Below are 21,020 nucleotides of genomic sequence, written 5' to 3' on the forward strand. Positions count from 1 at the left end.
CTTTTGCGCCCGCCATTTTCGGCTTTTGGATGTACGTGCACTTTTAGTATCAATTCTACGCACTCCATTTTAAATGAGGCCCCAATCCTTAAAGCTTTACCGCTATGATATTCTCTCACTCTTTTCATGAAAGGAAAGGAAGATTGCAACTCGAGGTTAGAGTTTGTGCAGGAAGTTGATGATGTAGATTGTAAGCCAACATGAGGTGATGGTAACACTCTGTGTGCTCGTTAAGATATGTTATCAAATATCTAAAACTCAAACTGGAACGATGAACTTATGCATCTGTAAAAGTTATTCCCTCATTATATGATGGCAGTAGAGAACTTTTGTATTTATCAGAGCATCACGGATTCAGATTTGACATCTTATTCTGGTTTCTTTCTTTATTTCATCACCAAAGCCTGCAGCATAACAGGGCTTTTCTGTACGGAGGTGTCACAATGCTACCAGCTTCTGAAAGTGTCAGACAGCGTGCCTCGCTGAGGGAATTCCAGCTGCTCTCAACGGCTAAACCTGAATTTGCTGCTGCACCTGCGTCAGAAACTTTCCGCAAGTTTCCTGTGCGTCTTTTGCAGCACATGCAAATGACAAAGCAGTTTATAGTTTCCTGTAAAAGCAAAATACAAAGTACATTTCAATAAAAGGGTGTGGAAAAGTGAAATAGAGATTTCTGAAATGAGCCATCTCTCAGCAAAGGGGTTTCCTGAAGTGGTTTCTTCAATGGTCAGCATCTGACCGTCGCTACAGTCTGTTAAAGACGTGATGTAGCATCCTCACCAGCAGGAAAAGCCAAAGTGGGAACTATCATGGCTGAAGCAACAAGTGGAGCTGTCATCACACCCACCCCTCTGTTTCGGTCACTCTGTCTGTCTCCCATGCTGTCAGCACAGCTAGCGCTATGACTCCAACACACGTACACACACTCAGACACAGAAAACAACCCTTCCCTCACCCACAGAGATGTATGAGCTCAGCATCGCTCTCACCTCTGGACACCAGTCACTGCTCTGCTCTTTAACGGTCTCACAGCACCAGTTGGCTGCCAGAACATCACGTAACAAATGTTGGATCACAAGAAGGCCAGTCAATCTGTCTCCATGTGTCACACTTGTAAAAACACACCATCAAGAGTCTCACATGCAATAATGACACACACACACACACACGCGCACGCGCACACGCACGCACACACACACACACACACACACACACACACACACACACACACACACACACACACACACACACACACACACACACACACACACACACACACACACACACACACACACACACACACACACACACACACCCATGTTGCTTTTACCTGTTGCTCAAAGACTTTCCCTCCAGCTCATGTGGCTTGAAGAACCATTTTCCAATTCTGACAAACCCCTTATCCATCAGACACCTGTAGCATTGCAAAGAAGAAGAAAAAGAAGTAAGCATTTGAAAACATCAGTCAAAAAAATAACTTCAGCAAAAGGAATTTCATGAGCTTCAGCTGAAGAAAATATATAAAGCAAAGAGTGAAAGAAGAAGCCTTGAAGACAAATTATTAAGTTTACTTATAATTTTTTTTAAACTTATAGAATACAAAAAAAGGGACTTTTTTTATAGTTGATTTGAGAAAAGTAGGAAGGTATATCTGTTCATCTACTTTCCCCAAAACGAGCAGCACTTTCACACATATGTGTCTTCCATCAGTTCAAAATGTGATCACATTAAAGCCTGGTTCAGTCACTGGCAGACTCCTCTTGCAAACCAAACACAGCTCTCTCAGAAGTTTGACTTGTCTTTGTTTGCAGGTGCCAGTGAATCACTGTTTGAATTCTCTGACCCAGGTAAGGAAATTACAAATTATTTTTACGGAGTCATCTCCACTCAGCCAAACTCAGCTATCCAGAGCTTTCAGTCTGCAGCTCTGTCATTTGTAGTTAATTTTTATCAGCACACTTTCCATTCTGACCACAACAGCTCAGTGGATATAAGTGCTCACTTAATTTATTTATTATTGTCATTGAAACAGAATGGCCATCTAATAAGGTCATTATTGTCTCCCTATATGCTAATCTGCTGCATCGTATCAGTGTATCTCTAATCAGCATCCCTTCACAAGCAATTCAAGACAATATTGCCTGGGACTTAACTCTGCACTACTGCGGATCATTGAGAAACTATGTAACACATAAGCATTGCTGCAAACATGTCAATGTGTTCAGTCAAATTGATGCTACTTGAGGTGCCAAAAAAACACCTGCAAAATGAGAACTGGGGACTCATGTACATCTGACTGAAGTTACATGGTATACCCATCCTCACGATGATTGTCATTAATGTGCAAAAGAACATCTCACTGCTGTCACTCAGCTCAAGGCTGACGGACATGAAGTTACAAAGCAGCAGCAAGACCTGTTTACATCAACTTAGCTGTGTTTAAACGTGAACATTAGTCATTAGTACTTTTTTGCTGATAATAAATCTAATTACAATTCCACATGCTTCTTCTGCAGTGCTGTGTGTTTGACTGTATTTTGACCCTGCACAGTAAAAAATAATAAAATTAGTATGGAGTTTTACCATTTAATTTAAAAAAAAGTGAACGGTTTGGTTCTCAATCAACAATTTTGCTTTGTACTAGGTTCCCTTGAAATATTTGAAAAAAAAATAAACTCATCCATGCTGGGACTGATTCTGCGGTATACCTGTTATTACCATTATGTTAGACTACAAAGGGCCACATTCAATAACGTCACAACATGTGGTGATTGCATTTAGATAGTACCAGAGGCAGATCATCCATTTAAGCAGATGGAGCTTCACGACAGACCAGCAGTGAATAAGTGAGTAGAAACAGCAGCACTGACTGGCTACAAGTAGAAATATTTGAAACACAGAAGTTTACTTTGGTTAAATGTATTTCAGTTACAGCGTTCTGATTTCAGGATGACTGTCGTTTGATCTCAGGTTTTAAAATACCATCGAGAATCAGGTGGATATTTCTAGGTATCACACTGATATGTGTTTTTGTCTTCTTCAGCGTGATGGTTTAAGTAGCATTAAAAAAAAAATGATGTCATCACACTGTGCAGGTAATGATGTAAATGGAACAAAAAATTATTCGCCTGTTGTAACCGACAGAGGTCGAGGTTGACATGTCAGGCTGCAAGTCATGATTATTTTCATTAATTATCTGACATTTATTTTGATGTTTTTCCCCCTAAGGTGACAGATTGAGTGAGAAACATAATAATAATCTCTGAGCTAGAAAACACCCGATCCCATTTGACTCATCTTAACAAAGAAAAGTGATTAAGAAATGTCAACAAATTCACATATGAGGAACCAAGACATTTTTGTATTTTTATTGAAAATAATAGACTTAGAGAAAAATGATTAGGAGAAATAAAACCAAGATTATCATATCTAAATATGTGTAAGATTGATATGTTTTCTACATGTCGGAAATTCCAAAAGGCAACTTATTTTGAAAAGTAATTAAAGCCCAGGAAAAACAAATAAAGTTAACAAGTGCGATATCTCCTTGTGAAAACAGTGAATATTAAAAGATGTGTACCTACACTGCAAAAATAGCCCTTTTAGAAATAAGCATAATATTCCATAAATCTTGACAAGAAGATTTAAAACTAGCACAGTAGTCTTAAAAAGTCTTTTAATTTTCTACACTGGTTTTATTTCTTACTTAAATACGGGTTTTTGCAGTGTAAATCTTTTGAAGCACTGGACATAATAGAAAATAATTATATTCTTTCATTGTAACTTGTCAATATGTTTCCCTAAACTTCAGCAGAAATCTTCCCTGAAGGGCTTACAATTGAACTCAAACTTATTCTGGCTAACAATGATATATTTTGTATTTTACCGCATCCCTGAGTTGCCAGTGGATATCATCACTATATAACGTACACATTTATGTACATTTTCTTTTAAAACAATCCAGAAGACTTAAGCCCCTTCCATTAACGTGACAATAACGAAATGTGAAGGCTTTCTATCCTAATTAGCACCCTGGTCATTTCTTTTGAATTTTTATCTTAAGTTGAAAGGGGTCTGCCTCAGTAATAATCATGCATCACCTTTAACATGGCCCAACTGGGAACTGCATGTAGTTGCATTAACGGATAGGAACGCACAGTAGGGGTAGTTCTTGATTTGGCCTATCATCTCCTCTTCAAAGGAACAGATTGCATCACTGAATAAATCTTTAACCAAAGCGCTGGTCAAATTTTTTTGTACTCCATGGTTTTCCTCATTATCGGTCGCAGCCCCTGATAAATGTTTCACAGCGCCTGAGTGAAATACGCTAAAAGAAAAAGCATGCTGATTGTTGTGTGAATGTTCTGCTTTTTGGTTTAATTTGTGGTTATGTTTTGGACTATGATGTCTGACACACACACACACGTGCGCATACGCAGGCACACACATACACATACATACATACACACGCAGGCACACACACACACACACAGCCCCCAGCGAGGAGACTGCAGTGGCAACAAGGCAACCAACATGAAGTGAAATTTCACATTCTTCGAGAGATTGTCTTGTCTTCTTCTATGCTTGAAGCAGCGGAAAGGAAAACCCTCAAAAGTAAGAAGCAAATGACAGCTTTTTATCACATCACCTGTCAACAAGCTTTCAAGCGTTGAGCAGTGATAAGGATGCATGTATCTCTTAATGCAAAATACATTATCCTGCCTCTTGAAGAGTTACAGAAGGAGGTATAAAGATCTCACCCCGCCTCCTCGGTGGCACGTTCAGGTTTGTAGGTGCTAAATGCTTGACTGATCATCATTTTCTCTGTTTAGATTATTACGATTGTAAGCTTATGTCATAAAAATGGCTCTGTATATCTGAAAACAACACAGATGAAACCGGTGAAGCTCCATGCCATAAATATAAAACAAGGAGGTTCACGAAGCGGAATGGAGGTGGGAGCTGCAGAGCAATAATTCTGTCTTTGCTATCATGTACAAATCATTTCACCATGTACACCATCTAAGCAACTGACTCCTGATCCTGATCCAACTCGGCTCACGCAGTGGTTCTTTTTATTTTATATGCAGATGTCTGCAATAAAGCAACTTGCCATTTAATAGGTTTTTAAGCAGATATTTCCCTGTATTGTGGAAACCCTGATCTGTAGCTAACTATACATATCTTTTGTTGAACAAAAAAAAAAGGTTTGCATTGTTTCTTTTTTTCTGTGAACTGGTTATCTGGTTATTCTCAGCTGTTCCCTTTGGTGATTACAAATAACAGCATATTTGGTGCTTGTTTGTTCATCCTCTCTTAAGACGCATTTAAATTCAAAGTCTGAATCAGGCCAAAGACACATTAATAAAACTATGATACTTAACTGTGAGTTCTGTATTTTGCCTTTAATATTAACATATTAGCATATTAACAAAATGAACAAAAAAAAAGAAATGAACCCCCAAACAGAATGCAGATTTTAAGTCACACACTTTTCAAAATTATCTGGCATATTTAGCTCTTAATTACTCTTAATCCACCCGTGTGGCTCAGCAGGGAGGGATCCTTAAAGCCACTCTATGTAGCAGCACCACTTCTGACCACAAGGGGAATAAAGAACTGCTGTGTTTACAAAAAAACACTCAGTATGTTTACATGCACTAACAGTAATTGAAATTGTTTCTTTAATCCGACCGATATCACATTTTTAAAAAGCCATGTATACAACTTAGCAGTGCCGTAGTCAAACCGAACTGAAACTCTTGAGATCGAGCTATTAGTGCCAGATAATGCAAGTCAAATTTGAGTTATTCCGGCATGTATACGCAACCCATGCTTAGCCGAGCTACTGACTGGCCCGGACTCCCCCTTCCGGAAGTGACGACACTGCAAAAGCCATATCAACACAGTAGGAGAAGAACAAGACGAACAACAAAGGAGGATCCGGAAGAACGCCAACGCAAAAGTGCGTGTGGTGCCACCTAGCAGTCCAACACACCTCACTCAATAATCAATCGTCTTCTTGCGCATGTATACTTGGATTTCTTGGAAACTCCAGTTTAATCCTTAGCTAGATTGTTGCCAATAGCTTATTTTAGATGTGCATGTAACCACACTGACAGACAACACTGTTCAAATGAGTGGGGACAGTCTTGTAATACAACTTTGTCCCAGTAGGGGCGGACTTTGGTGTCTCTTACACCATGGTCAGAAGTGACATTGCTACAAAGCTGACTTTTGAGCTGACCATTGATTTTATTAGACTGAATGTTATTATTATTGTACACCTTTTTTTTCTGTCCACTCTAAAACCTATGCTGCTACTGAGTGTGTATTTGTATAGTTTGTACAGAATCTGAAATTGTTTTAAATGTGCTATAGAAATAAACTTTGACCTGACTCGATTATGGCTATGAAGATAATTTACGTTTACTAATAAATAATAGCAGGCTATCTTTTTAAAAGCCAAGCGGCAGCAGCAGGCTCTAAATCTAATTCGGTAAATCATGAGGAAGACAGCTCACTTTCTTGATTCAGCGCACAGACACATACACAAATGCACACACATAAATAAATAAATAAATAATTAAGTAAATAAATATCTGTATCTAATTAAGTGATTTCCCTGCACTTCTTGAAGTTTCTATCTACCGTACTTTCAGTGTCTAACACCTCACACTTATCCTTGATATAGTTTTCTACTATTTTGCTCATTTGTCTTCATCTTGTTTTTGTCAAACTTATTAATGGACAATACAAGAGAACTTTCCTGACAATATAAACTATTCAGATGGGAACAAAAACCCAACTTTGGGATTAAGTGTTGCTCATTAATTTATGAAAACACTGTTGACATTAATATTAAATGAGTAATAAATGTAATAAAATAAGTAAATGTTAGTTGTCTGACATTATATTGTTTTATTCCTAACAAATAAAGTATCTACAAACGCTAGTTTCATCATATTACCAACCCGAGACAGATATCATTTTTATCTGTACACCTTGAAAGAGGAAGTGAAAGTGATCCCTCTAGTGTTGAAATAGTGAGCTATAAAAAGAGTCAGCTTCAAGGTAATAGGAAGGTTAATTCAGCCTGCCCCCTATGATGATCACTGATGCTTAACTTAATAGAGAGGAAATATGTGCTGCTTCATTTAACAGATGGCTTCGACTCAGAAAGGAGAGCTTAGGGTACTTGAGCAAGTGATTCAGCGCCCAGATTATATTTTCATTAAGAGGAAACTTATGACAAAAAACCAAGACAGTGTATCCATTCAGCTTTTAGTTGTTTTGTTTGGTGGTTTCTCTTTTAGAAAAATCACTGCAGTTTATTGTAAGACAGAGGAAGAACTTGCAGCCAGTGGCAGGTACTTTATGTCAAAAATGTAGTTAATACAGTACTTTCTTTAACACCTTGATTTGGCTTTTAAGCTGTGAATATGTTTGAATTTCAGACACTTTTTGTCATCAGTGGAGGTCTTCTAGTTGTTAATACATTTGTTAAAGTTTCCGTAATGTCTCCATTCAGGGGTTCCTTATTTCATTTTATGGTTCTACCGGACTGAGTTTAAATATTACGTTCAGTAATAATATTATTTTTCTCATAATGCCCATTGCTACAGCACTTTTTGTCAGTTGTTTTAAAAATGCTTCATGTTCATACTTTCAGACCCTCCGCATGAAAATGCAACTATACTCCAACTGCTGACTTGATCCCCAACTTGTCCTTGGGCAAAATAATGCACCCCACATGGGCCACATGGGGTACATTGTTGAGATAACAAATTTGTTGAATGAATATCATGTTAATGCAATGTTGCTCTTCCTTGTTGGCGTATAATGCAAATAAGGCCCTGTTTACACGGGGCAAAAACGGAGGCGTTTTCATGCGTTTTGGCCGTTCGTTTACACGAAAACGGAGGTCAAAGCCCCCAAAAACGATAATTTCTGAAAACTCCGGCCAAAGTGGAGATTTTCAAAAACTCAGTTTTCACGTTTGCGTCTAAACAGAGAAAACGGAGGAAAACGGAGATTTACGTCACATTATGCGACAGAAACGTCACCAGCAGCGTCATGTGTGCGACCTGTGTTTACAATTTGTTTGGCCACCGTCAATATTTTCTTTTATTTTACCTGTTTTAAATTCTCTCAGACTCTCGTTCCGTCTTGGAAGTAAAGCCTGAATTATGGTCCCGCGTTAAATCGACGCAGAGCCTACGGCGTAAGGTATGCGGCGATGCGCGCCGTACGGTGTGCGTCGCCGCGTACCCTACGCCGTAGGCTCTGCGTTGGTGTAGCGCGGAACCACAAATCAGCCTTAACTGGAAGTTACACGTGTCATTTGTTGATGTTTTTCCAGGATTCTGATTGGCTGGCATGACGTTAACAGGGTTTTCATGCGGGTCCGTGTAAACGAGGATATTTTTGAAAACGTAGAGGGGAAAATATCCGTTTTTGTAAATACCCGGCTACGTGTAAACGTGGCCTAAATGTCATAGTGATATCATGGAAAGAAAGCCTGGATGATGCATAAGGTTTTCCACATGTGTAAGGTGATTTGGGAGGCAAATAACTTATTCTGATGTGAACTTTGGTTTGCAAAATGTTTACACAGCATAGCAATGTTTTGTTTTTTGTTTCTGTTTAATAAGATTTGTTTTACCTTTCCAACAGGTTATGGATGGCCTTGAACAGAAGGGTCCTGCACTCATAGGTCAGCCCACACTCCCAAAACCCTTCCTCGGCCACTAGAAGAGAAAGAGGGGGAAAATAAATTGTTACCATTACTTTAAGAAGCAACGATCTTTCTGTGAGAGCAGAACATCTGCACACAAAACCAAGATCCAGCGCCAGCTGCGTGTTTTTGTGGTTAACAGTCAAAACATGCTGCATGTGCTGATGAGAATATTTACATGTCATTTCAGAAATCAAGATGATGCTCCTGCATAAATATGTGTGCGCGCTGAGGCTGCTTGGCTGTACAGCTGTCACATCGGCTGCAGCGACAGCCCAGTCAAACCCCATGCAGTTGTCAGCCCCTGTTAGCTGGAGAGTGGGAGTGTGCCTGCATCTATACAGCCTGACACACATGCCTGCGTACTCAGGTTTACACATGCAGTCACTGTTTCACCTCAAAACCATTTTTTTTGGCTTTCAAAATTGTGCATCAGGAGACAAATGTGTTGAAATCAACTCAGCCCAATCCTCCAATATGTCAGGCACTGCTTTGCATGTGTCAAATACGTTCCAACAATTCTGGTGTCGAGTGCTTTTTTTTTAAACAAAGAAAATTTCCCAGGCACAAATGTCCTTTGCACTCCTCCCAGAAATGAGAAAGACACAGACAAATGCCCAAATAACGGCCAGTTAGCAGTGTTTTTCTTTGTTCACTGCCTTATACCTGCAGGGCTACTGGAAGAAGTGAAGGATCGTGGGTGGGTGTTGTGTTTGCTTATAGGGTGGTGGCAAACAAACCAAGCTTCACAGAAATACACAAGAAAAAAAAAGAATGAGAGACAGGGGCAGAGACAATTTGCCTGGGGGATGGGTGGCATAAACCCTGTTAGATGTTCATCCTTCTTCCCCATTTTTCCTCTGGATCTTTTTATCTCCTCCTTGTTATTACCCGGTAGTTGTGTTTATTTCTAATTTAATTTATTTAACTTAATTTAGTTTTGTTTATTGTTGTTTTTTTGTTTTTTTTTGGGGGGGGGGGTATATTCCTTTCTCTTCTGTTGATCTGTTCTCTCCTGTTATTTTTTCTTCTTCTTCATACCAGAGTGAATGAAATTTCCTTACTCGCCAGAATTACCCTGTAACTATGGAAACGCTGGCGGTGAGAACATGGCGCCCTGGCGTTCAATTTCAGCACTGGTCCCTCCCGCCCTTCACCCTCCTCCTTCCCCTCCTTCTTCTGTTCTATTTCTTCCAACACCCCTCAACCACCCCCTCCCCTCATTTACTCCTGCTTCAGGGCTCAGACAGGAAGCTCGCTCGAGCCAGCTCTTCTACAGAGGAGAGAGATATAGCGTGCACCATGAGCAGAATGCCAAGTCTCCAGAAGAATCCAGCTCATTAGCTCTCTGTTTCTCTATTTCTTCTTCTTTCTCCGGCTCCTAAAAATCAACTAACTCTCCATTCTCTCACCTCCCCTACAAGTCATCTTCATTCACTCTTTTCATGACCAGCGTATCAGCCCACCCCCAAATTGGCTACTACTCTGAAAGAATGTCACTGATTCCTCACCCCTGCATCCTTCCAGCACCTCAGCCCAAATGTTGACAAAACCCACTGATGCTGGCCCCCGAGGGGACTCAAAGATTTGCTCTCCCAACTCCTGCAGAGTACAGCGTGTGTCAAACTCAGCAGCGACAGCAGCGTATTTATAGGAGCCCGCAAACATGCAATCCACATCAGAAGCTGGTGTTTACACTGTAGTGTATTTGTCAAAGAGCCAGCTCACTGCACCATATCAACACTAGGTGTGACAAATCACTGTAGCAAGAAGTCAAGGTCAGGCATTTACAGAAATAGAGTGTGAAATAAAACATTTATCAGATATTTTAAAGCAGTGGCATCCCAAAGGGCTGTGAGACACACCATGAAACTGACATTTTACCAGTAGTCAGCCAGTTAACGCCATGTTTTGAGATTTTGCTGCCAGTGAATCGGAGGAGGAGCACAGATGGCCCAAAGGGAAAAGCACGCTATAAAGACTAAATGATTATTGCAATAGGGCTTTAAACCATCACAATCCATCGTTCATTATACCCTGAGCTAAAAAGAAAGTGCATCGACGCTAAATTGTTTTCAAGGAACAGGATGAATCAAATGTAATTATTATCACCTTTGACATGTGCACTGAAAGTTGCACTGAAAGTTGCATTACAGATTAAACCCAAGACTAATCAATCTGGGTTTAGTTTAGGTGTTAAAAATGATTACGTCATTCAATCATTAATTTTTTGAGACTTCTTGCACATCGTTTGAATGTGGGTTAATCAATCCTTTGGGATGGCTCATACCGGTAATCTGTAACAGATCTGCAAAAAGGCCAGCGTCTATTTGGTTCACTTCAAAATCTGTCTATTTTGAGGCACATTTTAGTAAAAATTGATGCTGAACCAGAAAGAAAGTGAAGAAGATTGACAAAAACAGCGCTCAGTGTAGAAAGAAAAGTTTTTACCCACTGGTTTGCGGATTGAAGTTTTGAGACCTTGACTTCGGTATTTTGGCTGTTTGCTACCTTGTTTACTTGGTATGGAAGGCAAAATTATTTGAATGACAGGGAGGCGATGGATGGAGCGAAGAGTGGATCTGACGGCAAAGCATTTTTAATTCATAGGGATAAATAAATAAATAAAAAATCTGCTTCATACAGAAAGAAAGGAAACTTCCAACCCATAATAATGGCACAATAGGTGCTACAGCTACAAATTGCCACAATTTAACATTTTTACGGCCTGTACTGAAATTGGAGATTGACTTTATTAAAAGATTAAGTACTTTTCACTCACAGTTGCAAGACAACAAAAAAACAACACAACTATGAAGAGTAAAAATAAAACCGGAAAGTTTATAGTAATGGATATTAAACTATATGTAAAAGATTTGAACATTTATTTTCAAGTAATAAAACATTAACAGAAATAGCATTAAAAGCAAAAATTAACGAATATAAACGAAATGGTTTAAAGTAAAACACAAGAAAGACAACAAGGGACATCTGGAGGAAGCAGAGCAACAAGAAATTGAGTTCATTAGCAGATTTGTTGTAATTGACTGTTATACTTCATTATTCAGAGCTAATAAAACTCTATGTAAAGTAAACAACATTAATTTATTTTGTCAGAATTCCTCGGGTTACAATTATTGATCTTTTCTAACAATAATTGATGATGACAGGTTGAAGGAGATGACTTCATATGGATGACTTCATATGGTTTATTTTAGCTGGCCTGGCACAAAACTAATAAAGTGTAAAAGGATATAAGGCAGTGAATGTTCACATTTGATGGAAGCTTAACTGAAAGTGACTGGAACAATCAATTTGTCAGAAATAAAGCCACTGATTAATAATGACGATCTACGAGTAAATAAATCTGTTGCGCTCCAGTATTCCTGAGCATGTGCAGTGTGAACAGCGTTAACTTTACGTGCAGAATGTGCTCAGTGTTGGTTCCCTGGGTGTCCTCACATGCATCTGCTGCGCTCATGTGTAGCCTGCAGTGCGTGTACAGTGAGTGTACAGTGAGGTTAGGTTTGCACAAATGCATATTTCTTTTACACACACACACACACACACACACACACACACACACACACACACACACACACACACACACACACACACACACACACACACACACACACACACACACACACACACACACCACCTCCCCACACATCCTCGTGCCACAATGCTTTTAAGTGCTGCGCCACCCCAAACACAAACAAGCAGTGATGGAACTGGGTCGCCACTACCACTCTCTTATGTATTTCCACCTATCCTCCTTTCTTTTTCATCCTCGGCATCTACAATTCCACCTCTCCGCACTTTTCTTTCACTGTTATCTTTCTCTCGCAGGTTCCCTGACTGGGTTAGCCACTAGAGGGACTGACCACTCGCCGTCCATACCCTGCGCAAGCAACACAAAGAAGGTATTGATCTGGGAGGCAGCGAGCGAGAGAAGGCGGGAGGTTAGCTGTGACAAACTCCATCTCGCACATGATGACCCCGCTGCACACATTTCCTCATCTCTATCCCTCTTGCTCTCTGTCTCACTTGTTCATTTGTCTCTGATCAATAGCACTGGCAGTTTGGGTGCCCAGTCGTGTCTTTGCATGCATGTGAGCTCTGACTGGGCATTGTGTGTGTGCATGCGTGTGTGTGTGTGTGTGTGTGTGTGTGTGTGTGTGTGTGTGTGTGTGTGTGTGTGTGTGTGTGTGTGTGTGTGTGTGTGTGTGTGTGTGTGTGTGTGTGTGTGTGTGTGTGTGTGTGTGTGGGCATTGCAGATTTTAAACACAAGCCTGCACTGCCACTCCACTAATGAGATGCCCTGCTACTTGTCTGAGCAGAGGCAGGTTTCTCTTTGCTGCTGGCACGAGCGTGTATTTTTGTGAGTAAAGGAGCAGCAGTTGCTTCTGGGAATACAGATCGGTGTGCTTTTTAATTTAGTCCATTCATAAACCCCATATTCATATTGCAGTTGCTGAAGCCAAATAGTTTTTTTTTTTTTATTTATTTGTTTTTGTTTTGTTTTTTGGCATTGTGTCCAATAAAGCTCAAGCTACATTTTTTCATTACAGTCAAACTGATGAGCATTTGTGGTTCACAACCCCCTTAGGCACTGGACGAGGTTTTAAGGTGTCACACAGAACAACTTAGAAGCCATAAAATCTGACTGTTTCAAAAGCAGAAAATAAGCCTGCAGTGAGCTTTTAGACCAGAAAAAACACAAATTAAACCTGCAAGCAGCGATGAACGGGCCCTTGCGTGTGCAATTTTCACCAATAAAGGTGAAGGACTCAAAACTAAGTCTGATGACACCACCCATGACTCTCTATGTCAAACCATTCAAAAGTTATGGTAGAAAAAAGGAACTATCAAATATCGACCAATCAGAAGAAGGGGCAGGGGCCGGGCTAATTTCCACCAATTATGGTCAAGGACTCAAAACCGAGTCCGATGACACCACCCACGACTCTCTATGTCAAACCATTGAAAAGTTATGGCAGAAAGTAGGAGCTATGAAATATGGACCAATCAGATGAAGGGGGGGCGCGCTTTTTGGCGTCTAGCGTCGCCACGGTAACGCTTTTGACTGAGAAAAGTAATGCACATCGTTGCAGGGTGGAGACGCACATTTTGATGTATAACACACCTGGTTGCACATTACGGTTCAGGCCGCATTAACGGCCGAAGAAATGGCATAAATTGCGCCAAAATTACACGATTAATTCAAAATGGCCTTTATTCCTAAAATGTACTGATTAAAACAGTGACATTTAACAGCAGGGGCTCAGTACCTTCCTTCAGTCATTATAGCTGTTTTGGTGATGCAAAATGAGGCCGTTTGTAAAAGCAAATCTCTACCAGGGCAAAATGTATATTTAATACTCACATGTACAATTCAATAATAGAAAGAAGCCTGCACATGGACAACCAAGGAGCCCAGGGGGTCGGTACTTAATGCAAGGGATCCAAAATCTTGGTGGTGGTTAATGTGGCATTATTATTGTTAAAATAAGATTACAGAGCAATAAAAAAAAAAGAACACAGACAATATACACAGAGAAATGATATTCATGTACAGGAGGAAAACAGAAAACAGAATCTCCCACTGGAGGCGTTAATGAAATGACTGTGACGTATTTTGGTTAAAAAAAAGAGAAAAAGGCCAGAGATCCATCAGCAAAGCTCCCTTTTCAACAGGTTGCAGTCACCTACTTGGCTTGGACTTGACCCCTCTCTTTCAGGGTGTTCATCTTTTGAAACTGTAGTCACAGCTTTGAGCAACCCACTTCAGCTGAAGTTTAATTAAACAATAATTTATTTTGTGAAACCAGTTAAAACCTGCTAAAACATTAATATAACACACGAACATGGTGAAGAATGAAAAACAGTCATTGGCAATAATTACTGGAGAATAAGAGTTATATCAGTGCCTGGATTTTAAGCTTTATAAGAAGACAATTGCTTATGCCAGATATGCCATGTCTGCAGCAGAAGAAACGAGCAGAGCGCAATGAACTCCTATGAAACTCATCAACCCTATTAGTGCTATTTACAGCAGAAATACATGTGGAAATACATGTAAAAGCTGTGACAGGCTGGGGAGGGACCGGTCAGATTTGATTTCTGGACCTGAATTAAAAGTGTGCCTAAACTAACAATTCAGGAATTTCATCTCCACTTGCAAAAGACTAAACTGCTTTTAATTTAGCTGCTCTGGCTGCAGTTCCACAGTTAAGGCATTTGTAATTTTTTTTATAGGTCTTAACATTTTAAGATCACCAGTTCTTGTTGACCTTTAAAGGAGACCTATTATGGCATTTAATGTATATTTTAAACAGGCCTTGAATGTCTTAAGTAAGTAAGTAAGTAAGTAAGTAAGTAAGTAAGTAAAGTTTATTTATATAGCACCTTTCACAGATATACAATCACAAAGTGCTTTACATTAAAAGAAGGCACACAAATTAAAAGAGATTAAAAGAAAAGATACCAATAGTATACATATATATAAAAACCTAGATAAAATTAACAAGGTACAGAAAACAGCACTGGGCTGGCATGTTAAAAACATAGTCGCAACGCATATTAAAAACATAGCAGCAATGCAGAGACACAATAAATGAACGGTTAACCAAAAGCCTGTCTGAATAAAAACGTTTTCAGCTGCTTCATAAAGCCTTCACATGATTCTAGAAAACGCAGTTGTGAAGGGAGAGCATTCCATAATTTTTTGCGCAACAGCTTGAAAAGCACGGTCACCTCTGGATTTATAATGTGTTTGAGGGACAGACAGTAATGATTGGTGTGCTGATCTAAGAGCCCGATTTGGCACATAAGGTAGGAGGAGGTCAGCGATGTATTGTGGTGTTTGACCATGCAAAGCTCTGAAAGTTAGCACCAGTATTTTAAAATGGATGCGAAATTTAATGGGAAGCCAGTGAAGAGAGGATAAAATTGGAGTGATGTGTGTTCTCTTACTACTACTAGTTAGAAGCCGGGCTGCTGCATTCTGGACAGTTTGGAGACGATTTAAGGGAGGTCTGATTTAAACAGGTAAAAAGAGAATTACAATAATCTAAGCGAGAAGAAATAAAAGCATGAACAACCATCTCCATCTCAACCTTGGTAACCACGGATCTTAATTTAGCTATATTCCTTAATTGGAAAAAGCATGAACTCACAAGATGATTGACATGATTGTCGAGTGACAGAGATTGGTCCAAGATGACACCTAAGTTTCTTAGCTTATGCTGAGCACAGGCACTTAAAGACCCCATATATTGTTTTATGTTTGGGATATGATTTTCAGGAGCGACTATAAGGGCTTCTGTCTTGTCTGAATTTAATTGAAGACAGTTATCAACCATCCAAATCTTAATTGCATCCAAACAGTTGTTAAAAATGGACAATTGGTTAAAATCGTTTGGTTTAAAAGAACAATATAACTGGATGTCATCAGCATAAAAATGATAAGAGATGCCACTAAAACCGCTAATAATCTGTCTTAAAAACAATCAAAAACTTGTTTATTCTATATAAATCAGAAATTCAGCCTCTGGGCCATGTCTTTATTTTTACCGCTTCTAACCTCCTTCTCTATGAGGGATTCTGAGTGGGGGAGGCTATGATAATGAGGCTCTGTGCTGATTGGCTGCCTGAATGACGTGTAGCAGGGGAGGGCACAAAGCCTCCGGGCAGAAGTGAATCCCGTCGTGACTCACGACGGGAGCAGATTCTGAACGGCTCGTAGAAGTCACATGACACTGGAAGGATCCTCCGGGCGGCTGTACAGACACTGCAGAATTTGGTTGCTTTCCTCCTTCTCTGAGTTGGCAGGGTGAGGGGAGACCACTTTATATATGTTAAAGCAAGAAAAAACGTGTTTTTCATAATAGGTCCCCTTTAAGTCAAAATTATCATTTTTTTATATTTATTCCCAGTTGAAGAAAAATGTTTTAGAGAAGATGTGAAAATTCCTTTTCGCTCAATATTTTGATGTCACCTGCCTTGTTGTCTTTCATATCACAGATTGTGCTACAGTCGTTATTGTCTTTTAGCTATATCATTGTTTTTATTATTCATTGCAACATTTAAACTGTCAAAGCAAAGATTATCCTTTAGATCACCATCTAGATTGAGTATTGATGATTCACTGGGTTGGAACACAAGGACATTTGTGACACTGGACATACTACAGACCTCCGTGGTGCAATCAGTCTAGCTAGTGGAAGCTACGCTTTGTAATCAGATTTCTCTTCAGGATTAATTTCCAACAGTATGTGTTACATAACTGCAGGGAGTTTTTGCTATCTATTTGATTGAGTCCACTCTTTCAGGCTACAGCTGATAGGAACCTGTAAAAAAATAAAACTAAAGAAAAAAAAGAAAAGCCTGTGTACTTCTGCGTCTCCATGTGGAATAGCGGAAAACAAGTAATGTTGCCACTAATGTTTTACTGTTTTCAATTACATTCTGGATGATCTGAACAAATCCATTATAAATATGAACAAGTTGCAAATAAGGCAAGACAAACAATTACTATCTAACATACAAATACTTTGCATCAGACTGTTAACCAGTGCTGCACAAGAGGAGATTTCTGCCTTTTAACAGTTCAGAGAGATCTGTATCTATCCATATATCTTTATTTTATGGATTAACTTCAACTTGAACACATCCAATAGTAACAAGTAAGTAAATAAGTAAGTAAAAAGCACTGGCTGGTAAATCGAACACCAGCCATTTATTTGTGGCTGGCTGCTCCTGCTCTCTTCCTTAGAAACTGTTTGACAAACAGGATGCTTTAAATATCCACACTGATGTGAGTGGTTAACTAAGCCTTTTTTTCACGCAATAACTTGATTTTACAATAAAACACAGCAAGTCTTTCCTTTGTCTCTCTCTGTGCATCCTCTAGCACTATCTAGAAGAGTTGGGCCAAACAGAGTTCTGATATGACTTCAAACACAGAAATGTGACAAAACGATTCATGGGTAGGAGAGAGGAAACACTGTGGGATTATGCAAATATTTACTGCCCCAAATGTTTTACTTATGCATTGTCTTCTATGTTGTACCACTGAAGTCTATAACATCCCCAAAAATTGCATGGCAGAATTTTTCTTAAATTTGGACATGGATAAATTTGGAGAGTTTGGGCCCAGTCCTCTGGTTCTTCTCACTTGGTTTTACGACTCCACAGAGCAATCCCAGCACCACCAGCAGATCAAAATATAAAGCATTTGAGGCAAAAGCTTGATTTGAAAAAAAAAAAAAAAAGTTTCCTTCATGCTGCAGCACAGATGCAGATCCAGCTTTGCAAAACGTATCATCTGGATTTCTTTTTTCCTTTTTTGTTCTTGTTCAAAAGCATTAATCCAACGCAGCCAAGGAAAATTGTTGGAAAAAGCTCCCAAAGGGGAAAAGAGGTTATATCTGGCAGTAGCTCAGGTGGTATAGCGGGTCGTCCAATGATCGGAAGGTTGGCGGTTCGAATCCCGCTCCCTCCCAGTTGCTGCCGTAGTGTCCTTGGGCAAGACACCTTACCCACCTTACCCAACTTGCCCACGTGTGAATGTGTTTGAATGTTTGGTGGTGGTCGGAGGGGCCGTTAGGCGCAATATGGCAGCCACGCTTCCGTCAGTCTGCAGGTCAGCTGTGGCTACAAAAGTAGCTACCACCACTGGTGAGAATGTGCATGAATGAATAATGATCTCTGTAAAGCGCTCTGGGTGCCTTGAAGGGCGCTATATAAAACCAAGCCATTATTATCATTATTATATCTGAAAAATGATTCGGTCTGTCAAAACCAGATATGACTCACTGCCATTTATTCATTAATTGATTAATTTATTTTTTAATTACCTCCTAAAAGCAATTGCTACAAATGATCATCTATGCCTCTGACTAAAAAAAATTATAATGTGTTTTGCTGATTTGTATTTATTGACAAGATGTTGCAATGAGTAAAAACACAGCGTGTTTTCCCTATCAGTGCCTACATAAAAGCTTTTAACGTGAGTGTTTCTCAGGGCCACTATGTTGGCAATGTGCTAATACTAGGTCTAGGTTATAAACAATGAATCTTATTTATTTATTTATTTATTTTGTGCCACATAAAAACTATTTTTAGGGAAGAAAAACTAGACAATTGTAAGCAACATCTTCAAACGTCTTTGTGCATGAACGTTTGTGTACATGTAAATTATGGGAAACTAGAGTAAATATGCATTTGGCAGGCACTAAGACCCAGACGGCTGCAAGTGGTGGAGAGAATGAAAAGCAGCGTCTATGAGCGGTGGTGACAGCAAGGAGGAGGAGCCCATGGTCTCAGAGAGAGAGAGTGAACGGATGACGGAGAAATCTGGAATCAATTAGGTGACTGAGCTGCAGTTGCTTGCATAGTTGTGGGGGTGAGTCAGGCAGAGAGGAAAGACAAGGTCCCAACTCGTGTGCATTTTGCCATGAGTGTGTGTGTTCATATAAACACAAACTCAACATAAATAACTCTAGAATATTCCTGATCACTTTGCAGATGTGAATCATTTTATCTGTTATCATTTCTCTCTTCTGACAGCACCACTTGGAGCAGCGGGGTGAAGTTTCAGCCAGAAAAGCGTCACCTCTGCTTGGCTGAGGTCAAAGTGAAGGGTAAAAACGGATGGCTGGCACCAATCCAGGCTATGTCAACACAGCAGCTCTCAATATTTCCTTTCACAACTTCCCCTCGTTACTTCTTTGCACTAAATCCACAGCACTTTGTTGTATTTCAGTGGCACTATAAAGTGGGGACCTTTGCTTGGAAAAAAGAGGATAAAACACAAACAGGAACTGTGGCCCATATCTTGATTAAGGCTCTATGATTTTCATAGAAAATCTGAATTTGCAGGGAAATGCACAAAATAAATAAGGTTAGAGTTTGAAAAGGGGCACAATAAGTTTTTGTATTTTCTCTTTTTTCCACTAAGCTATATATCTGATGCATATAAAAGCCTGCTGTCATTTCCAAAGCCCTGTCCAAACAAACTGAGGTCATTCTCCCCACAGAGGACACTGCTCCTTATAATGAGCACTCTGCATCTTCTGAGGTCCAAGATGTACAGTATAAGCCCAAATCAGAAGAAAAATAAATAAACACAGCGTATCTTACATTTACTTTTATTGTTATTTCATTGCAGACAGTATGAATCTATAATACTTCATGTTTTCGTCACCTTCTTTTAATTTATTAACATACACTAACATTAACATTCTAGGCTTTTGCAGGGCGACATGCAAAGACTTGCGCAAAATACTCAAACTTGAAAGCAATTGCACACAACATGAGTCAGCGTCTTATTGGTACACTACTTCACGAGATCTGGCTAGAAATGTGCAGAAACCTCTGCTGTTATCCGAGGGACATAGGGGAGGTAGAGGATGAAGGAAATACACGCAGTAATTCTCTCAGTTTGCATATCAGGAGGCTTTAAAAAATGATTTTTACATCATTCATCTTTCATACATCTTTCCAGTCATGAATACATTTTTGTTTGTGTCAAGAGCAGACCCATCGTCAAGGGTTTGCAGGGAATAAGGAAGAAAATGAATAATTGAAAACAACGAAGAACAATCTTGAAACGTGCAAGCCGACAACTCGAAAATAGCAGCTGCTCACAGCTCAAGTTTCTCATGTCGAGTAAAGAAGACAGACATCACAGAGGGATAATTGGCTCCTTCTGCAGATTTCTACATTTTCAGTTCATTATTATTACTTTTGTCATTCATGTTTAATTTGGTAAACAAAAATGACACAAATTCTGTTATTTATTTAGCATTTATTTCACCAATTAGCTTAGCATTAAAATGCCCTAATGTCGCGAGTGATTCCAAAGTTTTTTTTATTAAAGAGAGCATGTTGACAGATTCATTTATAATTTACAGGATATTTACTGTAATAAAATCGAGGCAGTTGTGTAATTAGAGAGACCAAGGCTATATGTGGGGCTGTTATGTGAACATCAAAAGCTAAATGAGATTAATCTGGTCTGTAATATGACCTGCCGTGAGTCAATGTACGTAAACAGAGAGTTTTGATGCATTTGTGACAAGAAAGACAGAAATGAAGATGAGAAAATATACTAAAGTGGTGTCAGTAAATGTGTAACAAGATTAGTTCTGTGTTATGGTGAAAGTGATAAAAGGAGCATGTTTCTGTGTCTCTCTCTGTGAGTGCGTGCGCTGGCCTCTCGCCAACCCTGCCAATCAAAAAGTGAGCAGACTACACAGAGAAAATCCTTACATAA

The 21,020-nt window shown here is 39.5% G+C and overlaps 1 protein-coding gene across 3 annotated transcripts in view; it reads right to left on the reverse strand.

The window, feature by feature from the left end:
* The window catches only part of LOC133455191 (mediator of RNA polymerase II transcription subunit 13-like), a 108,431-nt gene that overhangs the window by 31,224 nt on the left and 56,187 nt on the right, over positions 1–21,020 (reverse strand). For all 3 annotated transcript variants that reach the window (XM_061734108.1, XM_061734107.1, XM_061734109.1), the window contains exons 3-4: positions 8,666–8,750; positions 1,331–1,414 (exon numbers count right to left, since the gene is read on the reverse strand). In XM_061734108.1, the coding sequence (XP_061590092.1) occupies positions 1,331–1,414; positions 8,666–8,750 (169 nt within the window). The remainder of the gene's footprint in view (positions 1–1,330; positions 1,415–8,665; positions 8,751–21,020) is intronic.

This window comes from Cololabis saira, chromosome 11, assembly GCF_033807715.1.
Source record: "Cololabis saira isolate AMF1-May2022 chromosome 11, fColSai1.1, whole genome shotgun sequence".
Classification (NCBI taxonomy): Eukaryota; Metazoa; Chordata; class Actinopteri; order Beloniformes; family Belonidae; genus Cololabis; species Cololabis saira.